Here is a 9,237-nt window from a genome sequence, read left to right as displayed (position 1 = left end):
CTATATTGTCTTATACCTGTACTTACAACTAGGAAACAGAAGATTAGAAGCTTGAAGATAGAAAGATCCCTCTCATAGCCGAGAGACAGACAAAAGACCCACACCCAAAACATTCCCTCCCTGAGCTTTGAAAAATCCGGTTTCCTGATTGGTCCTCTGGTCAGGTGCTTGGTTCCCTTCGTTAACCCTTTACAGGTAAAAGAAACATTAACCCTTAGCTATCTGTTTATGACACCTTGAGAGCCACACGTTAGGCACTGCTACTCTAGACATCACAGAAAAATCTGTACTAATTTTCAGTCAGCCTCTGTCCTTTTGCATTGGACTCAAAGAACTGAGTAAAAATGAGAACAGTATGAATATTGACTTATGAAAGTCATCTGCATAAAGGTAAGTATTGAAATTTCATTAAAATCTACAACAGTTATTACTTTTTCTTACTACTGAAAGAGCTTGTCAAAGTAGATTGTTGTCCAGTAGCTGTAGCTAAATAAGAAATATTCTGCTTTAATATAGTATTAGCCTTTGGTTCTATTCTGAAAAGTGATTTAAAATGGCACCACGTTCAAAAGATCTATTTTGTGGCTGTGTTCCATTACATTTGCTTGCTTTGAAACAAAAACGTGTTTACTACTATTTTCTCTGATCACAGTGGGAAGTTGGAACAGCTGTGGGTATGAGCTAGGTTCAGTCCCTTCTCATGCCTTGTCAAGAAAATTATTTAAGTTCCAAGTGGAAGATCTTTTTTGCCAGCCTGCAAATTCAACCTGATATCTGAAAGTCAATCTCTATTTCTTTTTAACTTTTTGTTTTTAATCCTTGCCTATTTTCTCATTCTTTTCAATCCTGATGGTAGTTTTGTCTGTAATGCTGGTTTGAGGTGCACAGCTATTGTGCTGTGTCACTTACACACATTTAGTAAGTTAATTTGTTTTCAATCAAAATTATGAACTACCAGTATAAAGCAGCAATATGCAAATTATCCATTTGGTGGCACCAATTAAATGGGGACATTTATTTTAAAAGAAAATATCCAACATGTGCTCTTATGAACAAACCTGTGGTGGTGGTTGGGTCTACATCTTACCTTTCAGGTCATTTGTGTGAGCCACGTAGTAACTTGTAAGTGTATCTCTGAGTTTGTTTGAAGTTCTCTGTGCTTGCTGTTCTATCCTTCAGCCTCTCAATCCCAGTTTTATTATCTGACAATGTAGATACGTCTCAAATTCATCTAAGAACCTCTTGAGATAAAGATATTAGACAGTCCAATTCTGAGCTTCCACCATAAGTATTTCTACCTTAAATGGTTTGCTCTTGCAAGTACCCTCTATTTTGTTTCACGTTAGTGTCCATGGTATAGGGGAAATGCCTGAAATAGTTTATAAATTGGACTCGGGACATGAGGGAATTTTCAAGCTCAGTAGTACAGCCTGGGAGTTACTAGGGATCTTGCACCCTGTGTTCCACCATCCCTTGGGTGAGATATTAGAAGTTTCTTCAGTTGTAATTCTGCTCAGAAATTAATGGTTCCTGTGGTTCTTTAAGAAAAAGAAGGCGGGTAACATCAATATGCCAGCCAACATTCTTTCCCTTAATAAAATTGGTTCTGGTGCCCAAGGCTTGTTGGCGATAGAAACTAGGATGTTGTTTCTGATCCCCTTCAGAAAACATTTGCAACAGCAGCAGCTAGTTCCCATATAACTTGTAATTTGTCTCCATGCTGTACTTGTTCACCAGATGTAAAAGTGCATCTTCTGTATTCAAATCCAGGAAAGTTCCTGTAGATGAAAATAGTAACTGTTGTTTAGCCCTAAGTATGGGAGAATGGATAGCCTCATGATTTTGAAGAGGGAATTTCTCTTTATGGCAGCACCAGCTAAAGTCTGTTTCTTTTCTCCAAGGTTAGACTCAAGGAAGTTAGATGTCCCACCAGTATTTTTCCAGCTGTTATCCTCATTTATAGCATCTTGGGGAACTGTCATGGGGTGGAATGCAAACTTGGTGTCTAAAAGCACCGTTTTGAAAAATATTTCCTATTTTTGTCTCTAAAAGTGACAATTGTCTGACTGTCCGAAGTCTCATATCTAAAATGGTATGGCCGAACATGTGTGTATTGAGTTTGCCGTGAGGCTTATATGTTCGTTTTTCTTTAAGTCCAGTTCTAGTAAATTGGCTTTTTCCTTCCAATTTATTTCGTTTAAATTGGTTCTTGCACTAACTGATCAAACTTAGCTTCTATTCAGTGATACCACCCGATCTTTAAAAATCTGAAGGAATCTTGCTGTCAATTGCCAAAGGAAGTGTCATGTTGAGAAAAATCTACCCCAGCAACTGTAGAGAGCTGCACCATACTAGTAATTTTTAAGAGTTGCTGAGTCAGAGGAGTCCAAAGATTCAGACTCCTACCCCTACATCATCTCTCCTTTCTGCCTCTCTCTCTCTCTCTCTCTCTCTTCTCTTATCCTGCGCCCCTCCCCACCCCCCGCGCGCACACAGGTTGTCTGAGGTCCTAGGTAGTCTGGCAGTAAAGTTTCTTAGTAATTTAAACATTTAAAAAAATCATACCTAGGAGTTCCACTGTAATGGGGCTTTGAAAGGAGCTAGTGGGCTAATTCCACTAGATAAATCCTTGTCCATGTGAACTCTAGACTACAGAAGAAGCTACATTTGTATACACTGGCAGCATATGATAAATGAACTCTTTCTTCTTATTTTGTATTATCATAGTGCCTAGGAGCCCTTTCTATTGACTAGGATCCTCTGGTGTTAGGTGCTGCACAGACATGGCAGTCTCTGCCTCAAGAAGTATAGACAAGCAATATGGATACTGACAGACGGGAGAATACAAGGAAACAATGAGACAATATTGGTCAGCATGGTAAGCTGTTGGGTCTTAACATACCAGCAGCCTAATCACTGTCAAGTTTACATTTACAGTGAAAATGAAGATTTAGGGACCTGAGGATCCCTTTATTTCTCCTACTTTAATCTCCTTGTTCTGAAAATGTTACAGTATCAGTATTGCATCTGAAGATGATGATTTACTGCAGAGGTCATCAGCACCTTTCCTGAAAGGCATGCAGATGTGGCTCAACTGGCAGAAATGCAAAGGAATAGGACAGGTGTCAAATCTGTTCTTCCCTCACCCAAAGATAGCATAGACCACTGGCTCTCAACCTTTCCAGACAACTGTACCACTTTCTGGAGTCTAATTTGTCTTGAGTAATCCCAAATTACACCTCACTTAAAAACTACTTGCTTACAAAATCAGACATAAGATAATTGTATTCTGGTTGGATTGTACACTAAATATTCACAAACAAGTGCTTGCTTATGTGCAGAATTTTACACAGATAAATAAAGTTAAGCACATACTGAAGTGTTTCTGGGGTGGGGGCCCAAATTGGAATAATCTTATTTCCTAAATACGCTATTCCCTCTTTCTAACTGCAGCCTATGGTGTCTTGTCTCTTTCGGGTTGTAAGATAGTTGGAGTTCAGGGACTTATTTTCTATATATTTGTATAATGCCTGACACAACTGACAACTCTCCCCCCACACACACGCACACACGCCCACATCACCAACACCTCCTTGGCCCCTAGAAGATACTGCAATATAAATGTTTAATAAGTCAGAATAATTACATCTGTTGATTGTTCCACATAACTTGTTTAAAATGCTATCAGCTTTAGATTTTCTCATTTTTAATAAGCTTTGATTTGTTATGAAATATATTCAAGAGGCAAAATAAACCAGTGTGTGTCAGGTTTATTGCTCTAAGCCAATTATAATATTGCATAGGAAAAGGTTCTATATATGATACCAGTCTCCAGGAAACTCTCATGCAGCAACATTATATTCACTTTATACTGATGGAGTGCTCCCAAAGTTTCATGTTTCAGCTGGTGTTATTTTTATGAAGATTTTTTTTTACTGGTTACACAACTCTTTACATGTCACTGAATTCCAACCCATTAGTTTGTCCCAGTTCCCTAACTAGTTGTTCAGTTCCTTCTTTATCTTTGTTTTGGATGTTAGCATTCCAGGTACTGCTCTGTGAAAGTACTTCACTTGCTTGTACTAAGACATAGGAAACTGGTCAAAATCAAGATAAATTTGTTCTATCTGCTTAGTCAAGATATTTACTTAAGCAAATTAAAAGTGTTATGGGATACTTAGCATAAAGTGAACAGGATTATGGTATAGGCCAGTTTAGGCTGTTTCACTATTAATATATTTGTGCTTGATGTTATTGGTGCTTAATGCAGGAGTGGGCAAACTTTTTTGGCCCGAGGGCCACAGCTGGGTATGGAAATTGTATGGCAGGTCACAAGTGCTCATGAAATTGGTGGTTGGGGTGTGGAAGGGGGCTGAGGGCTCCAGCTGGGGCTGCAGGCTCTGGGCTGGGGATGAGGGGTTGGGGGTGCAGGAGGGTGCTCTGGGCTGAGACAAAGGGGTTCGGAGGGGCATCAGGGTAGGGGCAGGGGTTTGGGGTGCGGGAAGGGGTCGGGGTACAGGCTCCAGGTGGCACTTAGCTCAAGCAAAGGAGATCCAGGAAGCAGCAGCATGTCCCCCCTCTGCCTCCTACATGGAGGCACAGCCAGGCGACTTGGGGTGCTGCCTCGTCTGCAGGTGCCACCCTGCAGCTCCCATTGGCCATGGTTTCTGACCTATGGGAGCTGTAGAGCCCCTTGGCTGACCCTATGCATAGAAGGCGGAGGGGGACATACTGCTACTTCGAGGAGCTGTGCAGAGCCACAGCACATGCAGAGCGAGGCAAGCCCCTGGCTGGAGTGCCAGAGCGGGGCAAGCCTCGGATCCCACTCCCCGGCAGGAGCTCAAGGACTAGAATAAAACGTCTGAAGGGCTCCTGGGCCATAGTTTGCCTACCCCTGGCTTAATGCATTCTTGCATAAATACACAGCTCCATGTGTATATATATGCTGGCCAGCATATACTAGTCAACAGTTACGACCTGGAAAAATGTTTTTGCTATACCACTTTACCAGCATATGTTTGTTTGTTGTTCTCCATCGTTGTCGTCATTATTTGAGTGAACTGTTCCCTAATTTCCTCATGCAGGACTGGTGAGCAATGTGATCTTCACAAGTCATACTACAGAGCAGAGACACCCACTCCTTGTACAACTTCAGAGCCTCATACGAGCAGCAAATCCTGCTGTTTCATTTATCTTGGCAGAAAATGGCCTCGTAACTAGGTAATAATAGTTTCCAGTTCTTTATGGTTTTCAAGTTGCTGTTCTAAAAATGGGAAACTCTTACAAGAAAAGCTGATCCTCTTTGACTTTCACCTATGAACAGAAAGTTGACTTAGTATGTAAACCAGAAAAATGCTTATTTTTCTTAATCATTACTTCCCTGATAACAGGATACCTCATCTGTTCTTAGAATTTTGACATTTTGAAAATGTCATCTACACTTCAACCAGATGTTCTGATACAGCATGATTCACTAAGGATTTAAGTGTCAAAGGAAGACATTAAATGGCCATAAACTAGAAATAATGCAGTATGATTTAGGAAAAGTTAAGGTTTAAAATGGATGTATCTTTTCATTTGCAGAGTAATTTTCATGTTAGGTTTTTCTTTATACAGCAATCAGGTAAAATTATCTTTCTACAGATTGTAGGTTTATATTAATATTTGTTCCATTAGAGCTCAATTGTGCAACCTCTACACACACTGAGTAGCATAGATGAGTAGATCCACTCAACTTTAATGGGACCAAACTCAATGAGTAAGTCCTACTCAACATCAATAAAAGTTGAATTGAGGATCCTATGAAGTTCATATAAGGGCTTTTTTACTGTTATATATTTTATTTAGTATATTTACTTGTATTTTAGTTGCAAATAAAAATTAGTTGAATAGAGAACTCCTGGTTTTGTTTTTTTTTACAAAAACTTTTAATGTCTGGAAAATTGAGAATATTTTAATGTACCATAAGTAGTAAACATATAATTATTTTATTGCAATCTGACTAGCACATCCTAATTTATGTAAATAGTTTACAGATAAATAACTATTGTTACTGTGTTCCGTAAATTAAAAATCTCAACCTTATCTTTTTAATAGGAATGAGGATATTGAGCTAATTCTCTCTGAAAGCAGTTTTTCAAATCCTCAGATGATGAGAGCTCGCTATTTAATGTATCCTGGCTGGCAAGTATCGTAATTGAGAAATAATAAAAAAGCATTTTTTAATTAACATGAAGAATTTTAAAAGCCCCACTAGCTTATATTTTCAAGACAGTTCATACATGTGGACCAATCACTTTGTAAATGTCTTTTTCTAAGAACTTGTAAGTAGTCTTTTTAGATCCACTAGTGCCATCTTTTGCCTACTTAGGATCCTCTTCTATTGCCTTCTAAATGGGTGGTAAAATTGCTATTAATTTCCATGAGAGCAAGAGCTAGCCCTGTGAGAATAAGAGGAGTAAGGCAATACTGACTTGAAGTAAAATCAGTCTGACAGCTGTTCAGCCTAAATGAAATGATCTAGTGGTATCGTTTCAGTTACTAGCAGACAGTTATCCCCAGTGGAATATCTGCATACTTGATTGGCAGCCTCGGCAGAGGACAGAAAATTCATGGAAACAGAACTCCGTTCTAACACCTAGTGATATTTTCTACCATTCAGGCTTGCAACACATTGCTGGGAATGGTATGTTGTTGCTGCCATCTGTGCTGTATCTGTGCGGCAAATAGAGGACTTCGTTCTCCAGATCTGCCAACCTGGCACCAATCCCAAATCCTGACCAATTCAGTTTTCTAGTTACATTTTGAGCATTAGAGGCATAGTGTGCAGCACTTCAGCCAACAGATCCCGTCAGTCCAGAATAGCTTCTGTGTTCCTTGTTCAGAATTAATTACACCTTGACTCCAAACTGGGTTTGAGAGAGGCTTCTTAAGTAAACCAGCATGCAGTTATGTAAGGGTAAGCCTTCTTGTAGATCACATAGCACTCCAAAGGGAAGAGGATTGGGTGAGAGAAGAAACTGTTTCAAACCTCTTGATGCTGGCATTCTGTCTGTTAGTGTAGTGTACCCAGGGGGAAAAAGTGCTAACGGCAGGAACTTCATTGAAGTGGTTCCTGATATCAATCGTGATACAAAATTACATATATAATTCTTCCTTGTTTACAGTTTGTATTTCTCTTCTTGCATGCAATGAATTTAGTATTTCTCTTCATGAAAGCTCCTCTGTTGTTAAAATAACTAATATTCTTCATTTTTAGAAACCTGTTAAACAAAAAGCAGATAAAGAGTGATAATAGACACTTTCTAGAACTTTGATTGCTCACATGAAGACTGGGGAAACAAAATCAAAAATATCTTTGGCAAATAAAGTTGATTTCCCTTTTTTTGTTATAAAGGTATGATGGTAAGTTTGGAGCTGGTTCTGTCTTCCCACCAATGGTTCAGATCTGTGTGTGGTTTAGCCGTCCTCTGGAAAAAACACGATTTGTGACCAAGTGTAAAGGTAAAAATGTTTTTTGGTGACCTTTAATATTTAAAATATTGTGGGTGTTTAGTTAGTGTAGGGAGACTCTGTGCTATGCTAATCATGAATAATGTGAATTTTTATTTAGAATGTAATTTCTCCTCTTTAAAGTACTTCATATGCTATGGATTTTGACTTCCTTTTCTATTCTGGAAACTTAAAAAGGCTCAAGTATCAGAGGGGTAGCCGTGTTAGTCTGGATCTGTAAAAGCAGCAAAGAGTCCTGTGGCACCTTATAGACTAACAGACGTATTGGGGCATAGCTTTTGTGGGATGAATAACCACTTTCTTCTTCGAGTTGCTTCTCATTATCCATCCAGTAGGTGTATGTGTTGTGCCGTGCACGTTCGTTGGAGACTTTACCCTAGGCACTCCAGGCGGGGCCGGCAGGTCGCCGCCTAGAGTGGCGCCCGCCCAGGCGGGTGATTATTATACCCCTTGCCGGCCCGCCCGCTCCCTCAGGTTCTTCTTTACCGCCCGTGTCGTGGTTGGACTGGTGGAGCGCGGCATAGGCTGACCTCCACGGTCCCTAGCTTCTCTTGTTCGTTGTATAGTCACACCACCAGCGAAGTTGCCGCATTTGCCCAAGCCCGTCGGCGCCCCGCGTAGCTAGAAGGGAGCGAGCCAACGCCTTCCGGACGCTCCTTATGGAAGGCGGGCACTTCACCCCGCGCCCTTCGGCACGAGCGCGGGGCGCTCCGGCACCGATCCCTCCGGTCACGCGAAAGCCGCAGCGCGGGCACGCCCGGTCTCCGGGCCATCAGGCATCCTGGAGAAAGAGGTCCTCCTCGTCTCTACCCCGGCCCAAGCAGCCCGGAATCAGGAGCCCACGCCGATGCCGGCTGCGGCCGCCGAGGCAGGGGCTTTGTTGACTTCCGGGGCCGGGCAGCCAGGTCCGTCGAGTCCGGATCCTCTTGCTCCCTCCCACGATGAACTGGGGTTGAACTTCGTAGCCAGCGTCTCACGCCTGAACAATTTCCTCACAGTCCGGCCAAGGGAACCTTATGCCCTGACGGAAGCCTCGGGCTGCCCACCCCTCCAGCTGTAACGCCAGAGTCTAGCGAGGGTAACTGTAACTTTAACTATATAGAGGCGCAAAGCCGACGCCGATTGAGAGCACGTCCCCCGGGATTCCGGTCACCAGAGGCACCATGCTACTGACTACCCCAGTCGCACGCCAGTGCGCAGGTACACCCGGAAGCACCGATCTCGGTCGAGAGAGAGAGTCTGCTATCGAGCGCGCTCGCCAGTCCGGCACCGCTCTACACCCAGCGGCGCCACAGTCACACCATACGCGGCGCCGTCATCTTTCACGTCGCAGCGGTCCACCCAACACAGATGACGAAAGCGTGTACTCCGGGCACCGTTTCAGCCCCCGGGCCTTACGGGGCCATTCGGCTACAACACACCATTTTTACCCGGCAACTCAGTTGACTTGAAGAAGCCACGGTCCACGGCCACAAGGGCTACACTCGCAACCAAACGCGCCCATACGGCACCCACTTACCCACACACAGGCCGCATACCGTGCTCATCAGGTGGGACAGGTTCCCCGGTCCGAACTTCTGCCCCTAAAAAACTACCGGCTTTACCGGCCTCGTACTACACTCCTGCACCCGGTAAGCAACCCCTAAAAAACTACCCAACCCCCCACGCCCCCAGGAGCTGCCGTCGCCGGTACTGAGGCGCTAGCGATTTCGCACTACTCGCGGG

General features: G+C 42.8%; 1 protein-coding gene across 1 annotated transcript in view; it reads left to right on the top strand.

Annotated features, from left to right (window-relative positions):
- DNAAF9 (dynein axonemal assembly factor 9) overlaps positions 1-9,237 on the top strand; it is a 144,236-nt gene that overhangs the window by 110,882 nt on the left and 24,117 nt on the right. Inside the window, exons 30-32 of the mRNA XM_075066669.1 lie at positions 5,085-5,220; positions 6,097-6,183; positions 7,397-7,503. Of these exons, the coding sequence (XP_074922770.1) occupies positions 5,085-5,220; positions 6,097-6,183; positions 7,397-7,503 (330 nt within the window). The remainder of the gene's footprint in view (positions 1-5,084; positions 5,221-6,096; positions 6,184-7,396; positions 7,504-9,237) is intronic.

This window comes from Chelonoidis abingdonii, chromosome 5 (genome assembly GCF_003597395.2).
Source record: "Chelonoidis abingdonii isolate Lonesome George chromosome 5, CheloAbing_2.0, whole genome shotgun sequence".
Taxonomy (NCBI): domain Eukaryota; kingdom Metazoa; phylum Chordata; order Testudines; family Testudinidae; genus Chelonoidis; species Chelonoidis abingdonii.
Note: the sequence above shows the minus strand (reverse complement) of the source record. Positions and strands in the feature narration are given on the sequence as shown.